The sequence below is a fragment of the Glycine max genome, chromosome 20 (assembly GCF_000004515.6).
Source record: "Glycine max cultivar Williams 82 chromosome 20, Glycine_max_v4.0, whole genome shotgun sequence".
Classification (NCBI taxonomy): Eukaryota; Viridiplantae; Streptophyta; class Magnoliopsida; order Fabales; family Fabaceae; genus Glycine; species Glycine max.
Genome location: NC_038256.2, coordinates 36,913,058 through 36,933,466, shown reverse-complemented (window position 1 = coordinate 36,933,466; position 20,409 = coordinate 36,913,058). Strand labels below are relative to the sequence as shown.

Genomic DNA, 20,409 nt, shown 5'->3' with positions numbered 1-20,409 from the left:
GTTGCTATGCTCAACACTCGCAGCAAGTCAGTCGCCTATTCAATAAATACTGCTATCAAAATAGTGACCAATTACCATAATCGTTGATTTTTGCATTCATAATTCGAGCAATCTAATGTTTTACGGAAGAAGTTAATAAAATTATGGAAAGACCTTGAAAAAAGCAGATCATTATAGCAGCCACACAAAGACACTACATTTCCATAGATTGTAATCCAGTTGAAGCCTTTGATTTCTTCTTCTTTTTGGATCCATTTTTGTTCACTTTTTTCTTGGGTTGTTCCTCTACTACAAGTTGTTTGCTCTGTATATATTGATGAATGGCAGACAGGGGATCTGCTCGAAAGTTAGGGTCGTTGAGAACAGCAGAAATTCGATCTCTTTCAGTCAATCTGATGATGAACAAGGACAATAGGTTACAAATACAATCTTACATATCAAATGATAAGTTGGCAATGCAATATTGAATAATGATGGGAAACACTCACACTAATATCTGCCTGGATTTACACTTAAGTTTGCCGTCATTCTCACAAACTGGTTTCTTTGATGACTTCACCTCGGGAAGGGACTCTAAAAGTGAAGATAGATTATATGCCTTCAATTTGTTCTGCCGCCTTTGTTGTTTGCTCTTTTTCTTTTTCTGACAGAAGACAACATTTTCAGAAAATCAATAACACGTACACACATAAAAGTGATAAAACTAGAGGAGCACATATCTCTTAAATGAAACACAACTCGGTCAATACAACAACACAGCAACCAAATCTTCAGGGCATCCTCAATAAAGATTTGTTCAAAAATATTTAGGATAACTGATAAAATCCATAAAAGTTAATCCATCAGTTCAAGATGGTTCAAAAGTTTGCTGCATTACATTGGAACATGAAAGTCTTCCTTTATAAAAGAAAAAAATACATATAAAATGTTATTCTATTTTAAAATTTCTATTAGTCTCAAATCTGCAGAGTGTCCTGTAAATCAAATATTAAACAGGCATTCAAGTCATTTTATGCCAATGCATCAACTGTGTACACAACATTTCATCAACAATTACTTGTAGGAAGAGTATACATGCTTTCTAAAATGAAACAAAAAACTCCTCTGTTATTTATTGTTAGTTATATTAGTTGAGATAAGTCAGTTTCCATTACACTCCTATAAATACATATAGTTCCCTCTTGTATCATCATCTTTTCATATTAATCAATACAACGAGTTACTTCTATAGAATGTCCTCGCGCGTTCTTTAAGCCCTATGATATGTTTCTGCATCAAATGAGTGTTACTTACATGTTGCATCACCAATCAAAATTACGTGAATGCCTAATTATAACTGTGAGAGCAGGCATCACATGTGTATTCAACATATGACACAATGCCCAGTCTGTCCCTATCTAAAGTTGTAAAGTGGAGAACAAGAAAGTAGCTGAGAAGTCTTCAACATGTCCATGAACAATATAGCATTTTAATTTTAAACCAATGTTTCCTAATACCCAGCATAATTCAGTTATTTAGCCATTAATTTAAACCTATTACAAACCAAGTGAAGTCCTTCCACAGTTCAATGAACCCAACTTAAGAACAATAATAGGGTTGAAATAAGATTATCACCTTAGTAATAGACTTTTGGGTACTCAAGGAGGTAACAGCATCTTTCACCTCTGCAATAGCAAAAGGTACTATTAGAATGAGTTAAAAAATTTAAACAGGATTAATTCACACGTAAAATGCACCGAACCACCAATGACAATAAAACTTCATAATCATACAAACGCAAATAAAACATATATAATACCTAGCATAAGCCTAGCGCCTCAGCTATGACATTTTTTTTTTATTTTTTTTTTCTCAGTAAACTTATTAAATTGTGTTAATTGAAAATATAAAAAAAGAATAAAAAGAGTAGGGAAAAGCATTTTAGAAATTGATCCAGGAACTTACTGGAATAAAATTGGACCTTCTTTTCGAACTTGCGATCGAACTTTGAATCTAACCTGCACAGGTGAGAACACTGATTAGAAACTGGCATTCAAATTTTGGGAAGAGGAAAGGGTTAATGGAGATATAAGATTCGCTCAGTGGTTGGAAAACAGTGAAGAGAGAAGGGAGGGAAAAGAGGTCGCGGGTTAGAATTCCGAACTCATATTTCTAACAAAACTAATAAATTAAGATTTTCCGATCAAAAGAAAAAAAGACGTTAACCTTTTCTTGCCCATTGCAGCAAAATCTGAGAGGAGGGAGGAACAGATCCGGCGGTGTCGTTTCGATTAGGGATAGAGATAGTGTTTCTTAACGGCTAACAACAGGGATTCCACTACCGTGCTGCGCTTTGAGGACTGAGTTGTTCTCTGCAACCAAATTGAGGGATATGGGTATCACTTATCAAAATATTTAAATTCATGAAAAAAAAAATCAAAATATTTAAAATAAAAAATAAAATTACACCAAAAATATCTATTATTAATTTAAATATAACTAAATTAAAAGTTTAGATCTTGAGTTTTTTCTTCAATATAAAATTAATGTTAAATGGATTGACCATTTATTCCCGTGATCTCTTTATTTTGAAAAGTTAAGTTTATTGATTAAAAAATCTTAATGTAAAATATTTTAATTTGTATAACTGTGAAAAAAATTACATTATTAATTAATTATAAATTATCCTATATATAATATATAAGTAATTATTATAAAAATGAATAGTTTTATTATACGTGAAAATTTATGGATAAATGAGTAAAAAAATAAATAATCAATGTATTCGGATAAAATATTATATATATATATATATATATATATATATATATATATATATATAAATTTTACATTATTATTAAGAGTCACAAAGTCACAAAATCATGAGACTACCAAATTATGAGTCGCAAAATCAATCATTAAATCCTATGATTATATAGTAATTAATAATTAAATTTTAAATTTTAAATTTTTGTTTCAATATTTTTTATAATTATCAAATTTAATTTAAATTATTATCATAAACTAACAATCTTATCATACTTTAAATTTAAAATTTTAGTTTTAATATTTTCTATAACTACCACATTAAATATATTAAACTTGATTTCAATTATTATCTTAATTTAACAATCTTATCATATTTTAAATTTTGGTTTTCATATTTTTTATAACTATCAAATTTAATATATTTTTAAATTTAATTTCAATCATTTTTTTAAACTAACAAACTTATCAAATATTTAAATTTTGATTTCCATATTTTTATAACTATCAAATTTAATATATTTTTAAATTTGATTTCAATTATTATCTTAAACTAACAATCTTATCATATTTTAAATTTTGGTTTCCATATTTTTTATAACTATCAAATTTAATATGTTTATAAATATGATTTCAATCATTATGTTAAACTAAAAATTTTATGATATTTTAAATTTTAAATTTTGGTTTCAGTATTTTTTATAACTATCAAATTTAATATCTTTTTAAACTTGATTTCAATGATTATGTTAAACTAAAAAACTTATCATATTTTAAATTTTTATTTTTGGTTTCAATATTTTTTATAACTACCAAATTTAATATATTTTAAATTTTAAATTTTGGTTTCAATATTTTTTATAACTATCAAATTAAATATATTTTTAAATTTGATTTTAATCCGTATCTTCAACTAACAATCTTGTCATATCTTAAATTTTAAATTTTGTTTCATAATTTTTTATAACTAACAAATTTATTGTATAATTAAAAATTATGTTTCAATATTTTTATAACAAATTTTAATTATTTAAAAATTTAGTTTAAATATTTTGTAACTAACAAATTTAAATTATTTTTAATTATTATTTTAATATTTTACATAAGTAAAAAATTCAATATCTTTTAGATATTTGTTTCAATTTTTTTAAAAGTTAAACAAATATAATATAATAATATTGAAAATTAATTGTTTCACTAGTCTAATCTTAATTTTAGCAATCTAATCTAATCTTAGTTTTAACATTCTAATCTTAGTAATAATTAATATATATTTTTATAAATAAAGTCAATACTTAACATATAAATCAGAAAAAATTATAAAATTTCAATAACATTGTAAAACAATATTACAATAAGAAACAATTTAAATAATATTGGACAAATATACATTTACAATGTAAACAAAATTTCAAAAAAAACAAATTTAGAAAAAAAAGTGAAAAAAAACAAAAAAAAAATCATACGTATCAGCAATCCGTATAAACACAAATTGATGATCCGTTCTTTCATAAAAATATCATTTTTGTTTGTGACATTGCTTCAAACAACAACATCAAACCAATATCAACAACATCCAAAACAACAACATCCAGCACCCACAAAGGAAGAAGAAGAAGAAGAATCAATGGAGTGAAATGATACAAGGAAGAGGAAGAAAAAGAACCACAGCAGCGTGGGAAGTGGAGGAAGAAGAAGAATTACAGTCGCACGGGAAGTGAAAGAAGAAGAAGAACTGCAACCACGAAGAAGAAGGACCGCAATGTTAGTGTGTTGTGTTAAGGGAGAAATTTGTCCATGATCTTTATCCCTATTTGACTTGTAGTTGCATTTGTAAGAGTCATTGCTATGTGCTCAAGGGGAAAAGACCAGTCTAATGTTGCCAACCTTCAATTTCAATGAAACTAGCTGATAGTTATTGACTTATGCAAATAACAAAATCCAAATACGTTGCACCTAGCAAGTCCAATCACACGTGCTAGCGTGTGCGTGCAAACTTGTATCAGTGAACCTACTCATGGCTCCTGTGCATTGATTGAACACACCTCCCAGTCTTTGCAAATCTAGGAACTCCCGAGCAAACTAAGCCAAAAAAAAACTTTTGAACAAATTTACTTTAACTTATTTTTGAATAAATTAATTATATTTTCATTTTATAATCAATAAATAAAATTGTTATATAAATTTAAAGATGCAAATAAAAATAAAACAAGTGATTTAAAAGAGATAGACATACATTAAAATTATGAATATGCAAAAAATTACTTTTAAAAATTCTATTAACTTTTATAGATTTAACTTTTAAGTTTCATTTAATCTATTTAAAAGTTTAATTTGTCTATCAATTTATTTACAAATCTATTTTATATAAGTTTACTTTTTCTTTATATTGGTCCGTAGACTCATAAAAAAAATTAAGAAAAATCTATGTTAAACAAACTATAATCTATAAAAATCAAAATTATCATTACTCAAAACATGATAAAGATAAAAATACATGAGAATAAACAAAAAAAATAATATAATAGAAGTATCATCTTAATTTTTTTAACAAAAATTTCTCTTAAATCAACTTTATTTAATTTTAAACAACAAATAAAATTAAAAATAACAAAAATAATACAAAATGTTCTCAAACTAAAAAATTATTTACAATTTAAAAAATTTAAATATAAATGTAATTAATTAAAAAGGAAAAAAAATAAAAATATTTTACAAAAACAATTAAATTAAAAAAATAACAAAAACAACCATGTTATCAGAAAAAAAAACACCTTATGATATTAATTTCCCATGAATCAATTTCATAACTGGTTTCTAAACTAAAGTAAAAAAAAAAAAAAAAAACACACACACAATTTATTAAAAAAATTGATTTATCAGGAATCAATTTCTTCACTTCTTCACGTGAACAATAATTTATATCATTTATGTAAATATTTTTCTCTTTTGTGAAAAAATTCCCTTATGAAACTTCTATATAACACTTTTAACCTGCAACACCTTTTGGAACACCTTGACTACAAGCCAGCCAAGGAGAAATTAGATCTATCATTTTTCTTGTATAAAATGATGTAAGAACAATTGTAAAAATAAAATCTCAAATTTAAAAAGCGAATATAATTTAAAAATAGTAAAAAACAATGAGGGAAATACATAATTACTTTAAAATTTATGTATAAAAATAATATAAACAAGTGAATCAAACTTTTAACACAATTGTTTTAATTTTATTGTGTCAAGTACTATGAGATTGTTTTATCCCATTTTGTGTTGGATTAGTTAAACAAACCTAAATGAAAAAATAGATATGAACATATTTATATAGTATTTTTATATAAATTTTAATTTTATTTTATTGTTAAAATACATTTTGAGGTAATTATAATTTTAGATCTCGTTTGAAATGTTTTTTAATTGAGTTTTAAAATTTTTAAAAATAACAACTAATTTCTAGTATTACTTTCAAAAAATAAGAAATGAAAACGTATCCGATGCTCGTCCCAGTTTTATAAATAGATAGAGTTTGTTGGGGTTCCTTTGACAGGTTTCTCTAATTCAGAGAAGTCTCTCGATGATACTGATATTTTCTGACATGAACAAATACATTTTAATATATGATATTAAATAATTAAATTATAATTATAAGATTAGTTTTCATCAATGGAAGTCTTTGATATATAAGAAGACAGCCTAGCTTTGTGTGGTTGATGCTGCATGTATGCTTGCAGATACATATATAGTTTTCACAGCATTAATCTTGACAAAGGAAGGGGGAGACGGTTGCTAGCTAGCTAGTCTAAAACAAAATGTGAATGATATATGATGTTAACTTACACACTAATATTCCGAGTTTAGCAATTTATTTCCTTTATATATGGCTGCTTTTCACTTTGTCTACGTGACAACAGCCATGGCTACACTTAATATTTTGGCAAATCATACAACTTTTACCAACGTAAAAGTGCAAGCATTTGATGTTCGCTTATGGTTTCAACTCTCAACCCAACAGAGGTCTAGCTAGGCAATTTCTTGTTCGACTTTAGAAATTGACAATTTGCAGCACCACAGTGCCATTTCACCTCCGGAGGACCAAATCAAATCGCAGGAAAAAGGGAAAAAGAATGAGAAACAAATTTTTAATCTAATGTAGCATCCATGTCATATGTTTTCTAGTCAGGTTAATAAGTAAAATACGTAATAACTTTTTTTACTGCACCATAATATGTAACCTTGAGACAAAATAATTAACTACTTTTTAATTAAAAAATAAAATTCCATATCAAATAAAATGTGGGTAAGTTAGATGTTATATAAAGAACTTAAATTGAAGAATTTTTAAAAAAATTAGAATTAAATACAATAAAGTTATTTTTGAAAAACTAAAACTAATGTGTCAATATTTAGAGGAAGAAAATCATATTTAATCTTTTTTATTATATATTATAAAATAATCATACATAAAAATTAAATTAAATATTCGATATTCGTTGATAGGTACATAATTATCTTTTAATATTGACTAATTATATTTAGAGTTATATATTTATAATATAAGAATGAATTATATTTAATTTGAATGTGCCTTTAGCATGAAAAGTTATATATAATGACATATTACTTAATTTGTGGTAAAAATAATTCCTAGAAACATGGTTTCTGTCAGTTTTGTTTGTAATCCCTTTCTTAGCCAAAACCAATCATTAATCAATCAGTGTCTTCTCTTCACGAAATACTTCTAAAGCATATTTTTGGTCTTGTGATATGATTATCATTTAGTTCAAACATATACATCTATTAAAAAATTAACTTGTGCATTATTTATTTGCAATATAATGCAACACACAAACATATCCTTTCAATCATTCATTCCCTTAATTAGTTCATGACTATTCTGCTTACCAACCAAATATTGTTTAAATATTGAAACTAATTAACCAAAAGAAAAATAATGATAACACTCAGTGGTGATTATTATTACATGATTGTAATTGAAACTACCACGTACATGTTGCATGACATTAAAAAAAAAAACATTTTTTTAGTAAGATATTTTCACAGTTAAAAGCCATAAGATTAATCCATCAAAGAAATAGAATATCAATATTACTCTATTCACTAATTATTATAATAAAACCTTAAAATATATTCATGACTGTTGAGAATATACCCTTGATTTTCTTGTCCCTAAACAAACATGCTAGCAATTGTTTAGTGTGATATTAAACAGCGGTGAATTGAATTAATGATTACTTCTCTATAATACTATATTTATTAGCTAATTATATGCTTATTTTAATTTGTCAGACACTATTTTGGACTTACCATCGGAATTGGGCTTTTTCCATATTGCATGTTGGCAGACCAGGCGAGCCAATTCTGATGGAGCGCCTCAGGCTTACGGGTTTACTTTGTCGCAGGAACCTATCCCACCTTTAGATACTCTTTTATTCTACTAAGAGATAAGCCTTTGGTTTTTTAACCTCTCCAACGAAAGCAATAAAAAGTACTATTAGCTAAACCAAGAATTACATATAATGTTTTTTAACAGAAAATTAAATACTATAATGTTTAACCATGTTATAAATTACTTTATATATCTTTTTGTCACTAGATCTTGTCTTATCGGACACTTAATCCAAGAGTATTTAAATGTGAAACTAAAATCTGTCTATCCAAATCAAGTAATAAGATTTATATATGGATGTATATAATTGAATTCTCGCATGGGTACAACATATATGATCTTACCTGCTGCTCTAAGATCTTCGGATAAGTATCGCAAGCAGTTAGCATCGTGTAAGGAGCATGTCGTCCTGCATATATAACTTACGAGATCGAAGATGTGTGCAAGTGGTTAAGATCATATAAAGAATATGTTTGAAATATAACTTAAGAGGATGTGTGCCCCGAATATAACTTACTAGACCGAAGATATGTGCAAGTGATTAAGATCATGTAAAGAATATGTCGTTCGAAATATAACTTAAAGGATGTGTGTGCGCATGTGTGCACATATTTTGTAGTCAATATTTACTAATTTTAGTCGAATTTAAATTACCTTAAATATGTATAATATTAATATTAAATAGAATAATTATTTCAAAGGCAGGAATATAGTTTAACAATATATTATAATACTCTTTCTTGTCTTAAATATAATAAAAAAATATTTTTTCTTTGTCTCAAATAAAATAAAATTTAAACTAATTTTATCTTATTTAATGTTATTATTATTAAAATATTCTTAATTTAATTGAGAAGTTAGTTTTAATAATTCTTTCTTATTTTTAATATCAAATTCTAAAGAATAATAAATTGAAAAAAAAATAATTAAAATTAATAAATTAGATATAATTAACTAATTTTCTTAATTAACATAACATTTTTTTTGCATATTTTAAAACCGGGTATATCACTTTTCTTCAAGTATAAGATAATAAATTTAATACAATGATCGAATCTCATTGAATTATTTAAGATATTGTTAATCAGTATCTAAGAATCTTAAAATATTTATTATATAAAACATAAGTAAACATAAAAAAAATTAAGAACTGAATTTTTACCTTTCAATAAAAACATTTTACTTTATCCACGTGGATTTGCCTATTATTTATTCTTATGTTTTTCCTTTATTATTACATCTCCGAGAAGATAGAGTCGTTTTTGATGACTAGTCGGTGGAGACTTACTCGAACACGAAAACAGATATGAACCTCTTATGATGGACGGTAGCCGGACCCAGAACGGACTTCGTATCTAAAGCATTAAAAGCAAATCAATAGCATAATAGCCAGCACTCACGCACATGTGTTGTCACTTGTGAGTTTGTGAGGTATAGCTGTAATTTAAATTATTTAAAAATTCAAAATATCAACGGCATCATCGCCAGAACAAATATAAACACCATTCATCCTCATAGTTTACACTTTACAACATCATCTTTTATTCAGATAGTAACACTAACACAGCTTTTCTACATACAAAGAACCTTTATAAAAAATACTAGAAAAAGAAAAGTATAATAGAAATCTATTTAATTGTTTTTCTTTTTAATTTTAACCGACATCAGATTACGGTGTTGGTCTACCACGGTAGGCTTGCTTGCAAACAGAGCTAGGTTTCTGCGCGGGGGAGCACAGCTGCGACGACCCTGGGCACGCCTGCAGGCAATTGTCCCCCAGGCTGCCGGAAACCGCTGTTCCGGCCGCCACCAGCCCCGCCGGCGGCTTTCCGACGAAAAAGTTCCCGTCGAGGAACAGCCTCTTCATGGACTTGATCTGCCCGTACTCCAGCGGGATCGCGCCACGCAGCGCGTTGTACCGAATCGACAGGAAAGACAGCGCGGGATACGCGCCGAGATTCGCGGGCGCGTAGCCTCGGATTCTGTTAAACCCGAGGTTCAGCGCGACGAGGTTGCTGTTGCCACTGCTGCTGCTGCTTCCTCCACGGGCCGCGAGTGGCCTCGAGATCTGCACCCCCGTGAAGGTGTTGTTGGCCAAGTCCACTTGCTGCAGCGACGGCAAAAGGAAGAACCACGACTCCACGGTTCCGGTGAGCGCGTTCTCGCTGAGCTCCACCACTTCCAACTGGTTCATCCCTTCAAAGCTCTGTTTTTGGAGAGGCCCAGATAGAGAATTGGCCTTGATCGCGAGTTCGAGCAAGTTGGATGGGAGCTTTGGGATTGAACCGGTTAGTTTGTTGAAGCTGAGATCGAGTCTGCGGAGTGTGGTGAGGGAGTTCATTGAGTTTGGGAGATACCCAGAGAGGGAATTGTGTGCGAGGTCGAGAGATAGGAGTGATTTGAGGGTGGTTATGGAGGGAGGGATTGTGCCCGAGAAGGAATTGGATCGAAGGGTTAAGGTTTGGAGGTTTGAGAGTAAAGAGATTGAAGAGGGGATTGGGCCAAAGAAGTTGTTATCAGCGAGGTCAAGTGTGGTGAGTTGTGTGAGTTGAGAGATTAGTGGGGTGAGTGTGCCTGAGTACCCTGCTGGGTCGAGAGTGATTTGGTTGATTCTTGTGGAGTCTTGGGTGCAGGTGAGGCCGCAGATGAAGGAGGTTCGGCGAGGGAGTGAGCATGGGTCGGTTGTGAAGTTCCATGAGGCGAGGCATGACCAGGGAGTGATGGAGGAGGGTTTGATTGAGGCCTTGAAGGCTTTGAGTGCTGCAATGTCTGAGGGTGAGGTTTGTGCTTGGACTAGGATGCAGTGGAAGTGGATGAGAGTGAGGGAAATGATGGTTAGGTAGAGGAAATTGAGATTTTGCATGTTGGAAACTTCTTGGTGTGGTTTCTGACTAAAGATGGGTTGTTTTGTTGTTAATTTGTTGGGTGTTAGTTTGTGTTATCACCGTGGATCTGTAGTGTGGGTGTATGAGTGAGTGGATGGTGATATAAATTTATTTTTTGAATATGTAAAAGTGTGATAAATTAATTTTATTATTAATTTTTATTCTTTAATGTTAATGTTGTTACTTACATGACAAATTATGTGTGTATTTAGAATGTCATATCATTGATGATTATATTTCATTAATATGTTATTATGTTTGTTATGCACTAAATTATTATTATTGAATTTTTTTTTTGTTTTTCTTTCTTTGCAACACCAAAGTATAGACAAGTTAGTTTGTGAAAATTACAACTTACTCTTAATTTAGTCATTCAAAGATGCAATATAGACAAATTAATCCACCATAGATAAAGCACCTAACATAAAAGTCTTGCATGCATCCAAATTGAAATTACTACTAACAAACAGGAAGTTCAACTCTAGTTTTAATTGATTTTTTAGGATCGATTTGGCAAATTATAAACGTTTGATTCAACTTAATTTGAATACCTCACAAATTTCTCATGAAACCCTTTTTGTTTACAAATTGTTCCCTCTCTAATGTGATCATTTTTTTTCACTTAATATTTCATATATGATGTGTTGTCAAATCTTTCAGTTGATGTGAATTCTTCCGAGAGATCAACTTGTTATCCTTAGAGTAATTTTTTATTTGTTGAACGAAGATCCTTGTTAATAAATTATATTTTTTAAGGATTAAAATAACAATAAATTATAATGTTTGGAAACAAAATTGTCTTTTTTTTAATGGAGTGAGGATGTTGAAATAAAAAATAAAACGTTTAATAATGATAATTTAATTTAGTTCAACATATTGAGATATTAGTCAAATGTAACCATGAATGACGCAGTATTATACATGAATTGTCACATATCATGCGAGAAGAGCACATGTGATGTTGGCAGAAATATTAACATTACCAAAAAAAGAATTAATAATAAAACTAATTTATTGTACTTTCTTACTAATTTTTATTTTATTTTTATTTGAGGGACCAAACTTTTCTAGCTCTTGGGCACATTCCTCAATTCTAATAAAAAGATAATGAGAACGGATAGACAAAATTGTCTTCTTCCATGAGTGGGAAGAGATGAATCTATACCTTTGGATTTTTTACTGTTGAGATAACAGTATGAGTTCGTTTTTGCCCTTAAGCTATTTTTAAGTGCATTTGGTTTGGATTGTTTTTTACTAAAAGCCGAGAATATTCTTGCGTGAGAGATGTTTCTGTCAACCAAATAGGATTGGTTTTTGGTTTTTGGTTTTTGTGTTGATCTGTAGGACAAGACTGATGACTGATTAGCAAAGGCATATTTTTGTACGACGTCCCTCTCAAGAACCCTCTCTCTTCCATTCCAAACCTCCGAACCAGAATTTGGGTTTAGTCGATGGTGCTTGCCATGGTGGATGCCACCTGCGGCGATGGGTGTGAACTTTGACGACGACATTAAGATCCGCTCCAACGGCGATGGCGCTGTTCGACTGAGGCAGAGAGAGTCAAAGAGATAGTCGAACATTGTTCGAGTTCTAGATCGACGACGCCGGTGGTCCGAGCCTCCGAGGTCGACGGCGCCGGAGTTTGGACAACAGAGGTTAATCTCTCCCCCCCCCTCCCCCCTCTCTGATTTGGTTTGGCGGAATGTTAAGGTTCATTCTGATTTGCGCGTGGTTAATAGGATTTTGTCTAATTTAGTTTTGATGTTATTATATTTTTCTTCTTTAAATAAATATTCGGAGGTTCAGCCAGGTGAATCAAATATTTATAGACATAACAAAGTGGCTCAAAGAGGGAATGGAGTGCAATTTGTTGTTATAGAATGGTGGTTGCTAAATAAGTTTTCTGAACTTTAATATTACTGAGCATTGCCTCAGCTAAAGATCACTTTTGCGCTTGGACTTCTTGCCATCATGCTATTTTCACTTTTCTCTTCTTGCATGTGGTCAGATTGTTCCACCATGCTTTTTTATATGGTTATATATGTCTTATAAATTTGAAATTGTTTCAAAAAAAATGAATACATTTTTACCTTATTTGGCTTTAGAAAGCATGCTTTCTTTTAATATTTTGTTGTGTTATGCATTACCATGCCTGTTTCTCCTTCTCTTTGACACATGTAGATACATGATACTAATGATGAGATTCAAAATAACTTGATTTTAATGGCTTAAGCACTATTTTCTGTTATATTATTTTTTTTAGTTGTAGGCTACCTTAGAAGAGTAGTATAAATTATTTTTTCAATCAAATAGATTGCATCAGTTGATCGGAGTATAGTAAATATGGTGTGCAATAGTGCTAAGGTAAAAGCTTGGAGTTGCAATAGTGCTAAGGTTTCTGGTTTTTAGTTACTCCTTCATGCCGTGGACAGTTAACTTGGGGTCCTGTCTTTATGATAAGTTTAATGTGCTAAGCTGTTTCAATTTTGGTATGTGTAAAAAGATATTCATGAACTGTTGATTAATAGGAGCGATTCAACACTTATGGATATAAAGAGGCTTTTGGTGTGTTGCTAAATTGCTGATTTCTGAATCTGATGCAGGGCTAACTCGATGATGTCTACTCCAATATCAATGATATAGAGTCCTGGGAAATGGAGGGTTTTTACTTATAAAAAAACCAAATATTGAAAGTTTTATTTCGTTAATATCTTGGTTCAGTGAAGATTCTAATAAACAAGAACAAAACAGGCACTTATCTTCAAATAATTGTAGTGTCTCTTACATTGAAGGAATTCAAATAAAAAGATCTATTCTTTTTTGTTAGTTCCTATAACTTTATATATTTTTTGTTGTTCAGACCTCACCTCACTATGAAAACTGAAAAGTTTCAGTCTTTAATATGTTAATTTTTAAATATTTTTGGAGGTTGTAGGGATAGTTTGGGTTGGTTGAGTAGATGTTGAAGGTACTAAGGTATGGCCTTGTGGGAGAGCTCATTTTCTTGAAGCCAATTTTGTTTTGATTTATGAATAACCAAGTTTAGTTTATTTACATGCTTATTTTTTTCTTTTTCATGTGTTACTTTTGTTTTGTTAAGATTCTATTGGATGGCTAAAATGTCCTTACTTTTCATAGTGTTGCCATCCAAGTGTACAACAACAACCACGCCTTATCCCACTAGGTGGGGTCGGCTACATGGATCAACTTCCGCCATAATGTTCTATCAAGTACCATACTTCTATCCAAATCATTAAGTTCGAGATCCTTTTTGATAACCTCTCTTATAGTCTTTTTGGGTCTTCCTCTGCCTCGAATTGTTTGTCTTCTCTCCATCTGGTCTACTCTCCTCACTACAGAGTCTACCGGTCTTCTCTCTACATGCCCAAACCACCTAAGTCTATTTTCCACCATCTTCTCTACAATAGGCGCTACTCCAACCCTCTCTTTAATAGCTTCGTTTCTAATTTTATCCTGTCGAGTCTTACCACACATCCACCGCAACATCCTCATCTCCGCTACACCTACTTTATTCTCATGTTGGCTCTTGACCGCCCAACATTCTGTTCCGTACAAAATCGCCGGTCTTACCGCAGTCCGATAAAACTTTCCCTTTAACTTGATCGGTACCTTTGCATCACATAACACCCCCGATGCTTTTCTCCATTTCATCCATCCTGCTTGAATGCGATGATTCACATCCCCTTCAATTTCCCCATCATCCTGTATTACAGACCCAAGATATTTAAACCGTGTGACTTGAGGGATAATATGGTCTCATATTTTCACCTCTGAGTTAGAAACCCTCCTTCTTTTGTTGAACTTACATTCCATATACTCCGATTTTCTTCTGCTTAGGCGAAAGCCATGTGTTTCTAGAGCTCGTCTCCAAGTTTCCAACCTTTCATTCAACTCCTCCCTCAACTCTCCAAGGAGGACTATGTCATCTGCAAAAAGCATGCATCTCGGCGTTATCTCTTGGATTTGTTCCGTGAGGACATCCAGAATTAAGGTAAAAAGGTAGGGGCTAAGGGTTGACCCTTGATGTAAACCAATTGTGATGGGAAAATCGTCTGACTCTCCACCCTGTGTCCTAACACTAGTCGATACCCTATCATACATATCTTGGATAGCTCGAATATATGCAACCCTAACCCCTTTCTTCTCTAGAGCTTTCCACAAAATCTCTCTAGGCACTCTATCATACGCTTTCTCCAAGTCAATAAAAATCAAGTGCAAGTCTTGTTGGGCCATGCGATATTGCTCCATCACCCGCCGTAATAAATAAATCGCTTCCATGGTCGACCTTCCCGGCATGAAACCAAATTGATTCTCAGTAACTTGAGTCTCCTTTCTTAATCTCCGTTCGATCACTCTTTCCCATAATTTCATGGTATGACTCATAAGCTTGATTCCCCTATAATTTGCACAATTTTGTATATCCCCCTTGTTCTTATAGATTGGCACTAACGTGCTTCTCCTCCATTCCTCCGGCATGCGTTTTGACCTCATAATTTCGTTAAAGAGTTCGGTGAGCCACTCAAGACCTCTATCTCCAAGAGTTTTCCACACTTCAATAGGTATGTTGTCTGGCCCCACCGCCTTACCATTACTCATTCTTTTCAACGCTTCCTTTACTTCCTGTTTCTGAATCCGACGATAGTACTTATAGTTCCGGTCCTCTTCTCTTGTGTCTAGACTGCTAGAGTCATATCCATATCCATCATTAAATAAGTTGTGGAAAAAAAAATTGAAAATTTTATCTCATTCATAGCTTTGATTTGGATGGTTAGGATAATATTATTATAAATATTCTTTTTCTTTAAGTCTATAAATCCGTTTGGTTTACTTTTTTTATTTGTCATTAATATTTTAGATCATTGTATATGAACCTATTCATGGAAGTTGAGTTTGCCATATATCAGCTTTTGAGCTAGAACTAGAAAGCTTTTGTGTTAGTCCTTTTTCACAGTTTATAGATTATACCATTCTTTCATATTGAACTTTTTTAAAACCAATGACAGGTTGGACTCGTGAATATGAATTTTGTGAAGAATCTTCCTCAATTCCTCCAAGTTATTTGATGCTATAAAGTAAAATTATTTTTTGTCTGTTATGACTTTTCTAATTCAGTGTAAGATGGTGTAAGAATTAAGACTGATCAATAGTGGTTATTTGTGCGAACTTATAGAAAAAGATTGATCAAGATCCTTATTTTTGGGCTAAATTTTTCACTGTATTTATTAGGGAGAAAGGTACAATGTTTTCAGCTTTTATGACAGCTGATAAAATTTATTTATCTTTTTTTGCTATTCTCTCCTATCTCTTCTGTCTTTTTCTCTGGACTTTTCCCTGCCTTACCCTAAACCATTTTGCACTTGGATTCTCAAGGTGTGTCTCCCTCCTTGGCTTTTTTATGCCTAGCATGCCAATGATTTATTTCTTTAAGATAATATTTTATATTTTATACTATTGTCTTCTGATAAGGGTTGACAGGGAAAACAACTCACTTGATTGGGGTGCCCTGATGAAGATAGCCCTTGGTGCAAGTCATGGTCTAGCATATTTGCTTGAATATTCTGGTTTTTTATTTCATGTAAAGGATTAGCCTTTAATGCTTGTTTAAATTTATTTATTATAAACCTTCAGTCTTGTTGATTTTTGGTGTGAAGGGGGTTGCGTGGTGTTTGTTTTGATGGGAGATTGGTGCAGAGTTTGGTTGAGTTAAGGTGTGCAGAGTCTGGTGTGGATGGCTGTTATATATATCAGGTGGATGGCTGGTGTGCACATTTCAGAATTTCAACCAGACAGTGCTCTATCAGTTGTTTTATATGTATATTTAGTTCCAGAGATTGTTTGGTTTTTATAACAGCATAGTTGCCTTTCACTACTAATTTATTGTCCATGTGGGGGCGTAGGCATAACGCTGTGTTTTGGTAGCGAGTGCTCTCATTTTGGCTCTTTGTAATTTTTACCTGATGCCTTGGCATATCTTATGCTATAGTCAGGTTTTTTAATATATTTCTTTTGCTTTTAAAAAAAATTGTTAGAGGCCTTTGATTGTATATGTTTGAGTTTAAAAATAAAAATAAACTATATTAATATAAATATCATAAACAATTTAGTTATCAAGTATCAAATTTGTTTTTTTATTGGTTTAGAGACGCTCAAATTTTAGTGAAAGGCAAAATACATTTAAAATTTTGATCAAATAAAAATTAAAAAATTCAACTACTTAAAATATTATATAAAAAAATGTTTAAAATATTATTTAATTTTTTATATTTTAAAAATAAAGACAAAAGAAGCTCGGGCATCGTCGGGACACGACATAGTAATGGGGACAATTTAGTTGACCAAATTGTTAGAAAAGATAAGTGCGAATGATTGGAGGTGTATTGCACAACTAGCTTTGTATTAGTGTATGTGAAAGACTGAGAAACTTAAAGTGTGGAATTTGATTTACACTTCCTTTTTTTATCTTTTTGTCTGTACAACCTTATTAATAGGACCATGATTTGTTAATATTGAATTGTTTGGACTCAGTAAGTTTTGTAATAGGTGACTAGTCAAATAGTGGTTTCAAATAAATTTAATTAAGGTAAGAGAAAAATTTTATCTTTTACAAAAAAGATAAAGATATTTTTATATATCGAAAATTTTCTATTATTAGAGGAAACATAATATAGAATCATATATATTTCTATTTATATTATCTTATCAAGAAAATTGAGATCTTATCATCTAATTTTACATCTATAAAAGAGGATTATCAAGGTTTAAGTAGATTAATTTCATTTCAACTTATATTTGATATTAGCATACCTCTGCATCGCAAACTTGAGTATTAAAGTGTCTTTGTACGTATGTTCCATCACTGTTCGTGAAGGAGCTCACAAAAAAGCATCACCGTGAAGGAGTTTTTCACAAATTTGATATGAACAAATATACAACATAAACTTCAATGGATGTTGAGAGGCAATGAAAATATTTTTTGAAAAGTTAAACTATTTAGTATGTGTATGTTTGGATGCTCCTCTTGCACCTTGGAACTGCATTTAGTGTGGAATGTATCAATATTAATGTAAAAGTAATTAATAGTTATTCCATTGATCCGCATCCAAGTTGCCTATTGCATATTCAAACATGCATATGTAAAAGCAATTAGTTGAACCTTATATTATTAATTGTATTATGGCATTTTATTACCCAAAACAACGAACTAACACAATGGGTGAAGTCCAAACTAAAGGCCTAAGACAAATGTCGAGAAAAAGATAATTATTTAATGCACTCGTTATTTGCTTGGTGCACCTCATAATTTTTTAATATTCATTTTCTATTCTTCTTTGTTCACTCTCCCACCACCTCCATTAGTCATACTAACCACCACAACACCACCACTCACCTCGTAACCACCGCAAACTAGGATCGCCATCACCACAAGTCTTGCGACCACTCCATCCTAGATTCATGACTTTCGTTGAGCACGTGACTATAGTGCTGTCATCCACGACCTCCCCTTTCCCTCTATGCCTCACATCACCTACCTCACCTCTGACTTTGCTGGTGAAGCCGCCACCGTTGTTCGTACCCTTTCCATCGCTACATCCTTTACCTTGATCATAAATCCTCCTTGGAAGAGCGCCAACTCCTCACCCACCACATCACCATCAAGAAATTCTACAATGTGAGAGTTGTCACCAAGGCCAACCTCATCACCTATTGTAGTCTTACCATGGTCGCCAACACTCTCCACGCCACTACTATAGGCTTGATCGAGAGTGATGACTGGGATTGGTTCATTAATATTAGTGTCATTGCCTCCTTGTGATGTATTAGGGAGTGATCAATCCGTAATACAAATAAATTAGGGATTTCTCAATCCATAATGTTTTTTTGTATTAGGGGGATTGACCTCTATAATGTATTTGTTGTTATAACTTTGTGGTGCGACAATGGGCTTGAAAAGGGGTGATCAAAACGGTGCAATGCAATGAGGTGTTAGGGTTCACACACACAGAAGGGTTCAATATAGGAAGCAAGGGCATTTATGTCTGTTTGGGTCATAATTTTTAATTACGAGGTACACCAAACATAAAGTAAGGTGCGTTGAGTAATTACCCGAGAAGAACCTAGCAAAAGCTTTATCCATAACCCAACTACTACTAGCCCAATAGCGTGATGAATCAGTCCAAATATCTTAACGCACCAGAGTCTTACAGTTAAAATGACTAAAGCCTTCATTCACCATCATTATTACTATAATTTCAGAAGATTAAGATTTTAATTTTTCTTTTTTATTTATACGCTCTCTTTTAATATATTTTGTAATTTTCTCCTTAAAAAAAATTGTAAAGCGTGGTTCAATTTGTTGGCTGCTGTTCTAATGTTGTTAATGGTTTCATAGGAGCTCTTGTACAGAAATAATAGTAATTCAATCATTAAATGTCTATTATATTTACTTATATTTTGTCTATGATCTAAATTGTCAATTAAAGAGGCAATAAAATTTTACATCTATTGATCTTTTAATGTTTTATTGAAAAAAAACTAATATGTATCATTTTTTGTTTTATTTACTAGTTTTTACTATTATTCTTGATATAGTAATTATTTCATTATTAATTTTATAAAACTTTGTCACTACTTACTATTACTCTTCTCAATTTGGTTGTATAACGTCACTTTCATGTCATTATTTAAAGCTTTTATTTGATAATATGGTCTAAAACAAAATAAAAAATTAAAACAAAAAATAAGTACTTCATCTTCCAGACCTAAATATAAGTAACAAAAAAATTAAACTTAAATATAAATAAATATTAACTAATTTTTATCTTATTTAAATAATATTTCTATTATGTCCTTCATTTAATAAAATTTTATTTTCTACGAATCATTTATTCCTATTACTATTATGAAGGATATTTTAGAAAAGAAAATAAAATTTAAATGAGATTCTTTGAATTAAATATTATTAACTAAATTCCTTAATTCATATATGCAATAGTTAAATTTACTTATGTTTAAGTCTAAAAGAGTATTTTATAGTGACCAAATTGTTATTTAAGTATACACACATTTAATGTAGTATTGAATACAATATTTATTGAATGTGTTATAGTTAATGTAGTATTTATTATTCTGTATTTATTACACATAATAAATACTACATTTATTCCTTTTCAATTATCAATTTTTTTAAAAAAAATACTTCTACTTATTTACAAATTATAAGATCACATTAATTATTTTTTTAATTATACTCTCACTTTTCACCTAATAGAAAATGTACTCACGTGTTTTTGTTAATTGACTTTATGCACCAGATGCTCGTGATCTTGAAGCCAAAGTGATGGATCTTTCTTG

At 31.0% G+C, this 20,409-nt stretch overlaps 2 protein-coding genes and 1 long non-coding RNA gene across 3 annotated transcripts; 1 reads left to right on the top strand and 2 right to left on the bottom strand.

Moving 5' to 3' along the window:
• Positions 1–71: 71 nt before the first annotated feature.
• Positions 72–2,372, bottom strand: LOC100802777 (uncharacterized). The gene is made up of 5 exons (XM_006605907.4): positions 2,206–2,372; positions 1,945–1,997; positions 1,615–1,664; positions 489–643; positions 72–392 (listed from the first exon to the last, which is right to left on the bottom strand). Exons 1-5 carry the CDS (start codon positions 2,217–2,219, stop codon positions 194–196), a joined length of 471 nt encoding a protein of 156 aa, XP_006605970.1. The 5' UTR covers positions 2,220–2,372; the 3' UTR covers positions 72–193.
• A 7,349-nt stretch (positions 2,373–9,721) lies between these two features.
• LOC100801713 (leucine-rich repeat disease resistance protein) lies at positions 9,722–11,115 on the bottom strand. Its single transcript, NM_001254272.2, has one exon. It carries the CDS (start codon positions 11,013–11,015, stop codon positions 9,822–9,824), a length of 1,194 nt encoding a protein of 397 aa, NP_001241201.1. The 5' UTR covers positions 11,016–11,115; the 3' UTR covers positions 9,722–9,821.
• A 915-nt stretch (positions 11,116–12,030) lies between these two features.
• On the top strand, positions 12,031–13,863 carry LOC102665597 (uncharacterized). Its single transcript, XR_420347.4, has 2 exons — positions 12,031–12,692; positions 13,641–13,863. It is a non-coding gene; the product is annotated as an uncharacterized lncRNA (long non-coding RNA).
• The last annotated feature ends 6,546 nt before the right edge of the window (positions 13,864–20,409 follow it).

Excerpts from the sequence above, each read along its gene's own strand:
- LOC100802777 (XM_006605907.4), bottom strand. Across the intron at positions 1,665-1,944 it reads GAAGGTCCAATTTTATTCCA|AGGTGAAAGATGCTGTTACC; the intron begins GTAAGTTCCTGG and ends TTGCTATTGCAG. Across the intron at positions 393-488 it reads AAATCCAGGCAGATATTAGT|ATTGACTGAAAGAGATCGAA; the intron begins GTGAGTGTTTCC and ends GTTCATCATCAG.
- LOC100801713 (NM_001254272.2), bottom strand. The coding sequence starts at position 11,015 with ATGCAAAATCTCAATTTCCTCTACCTAACCATCATTTCCCTCACTCTC.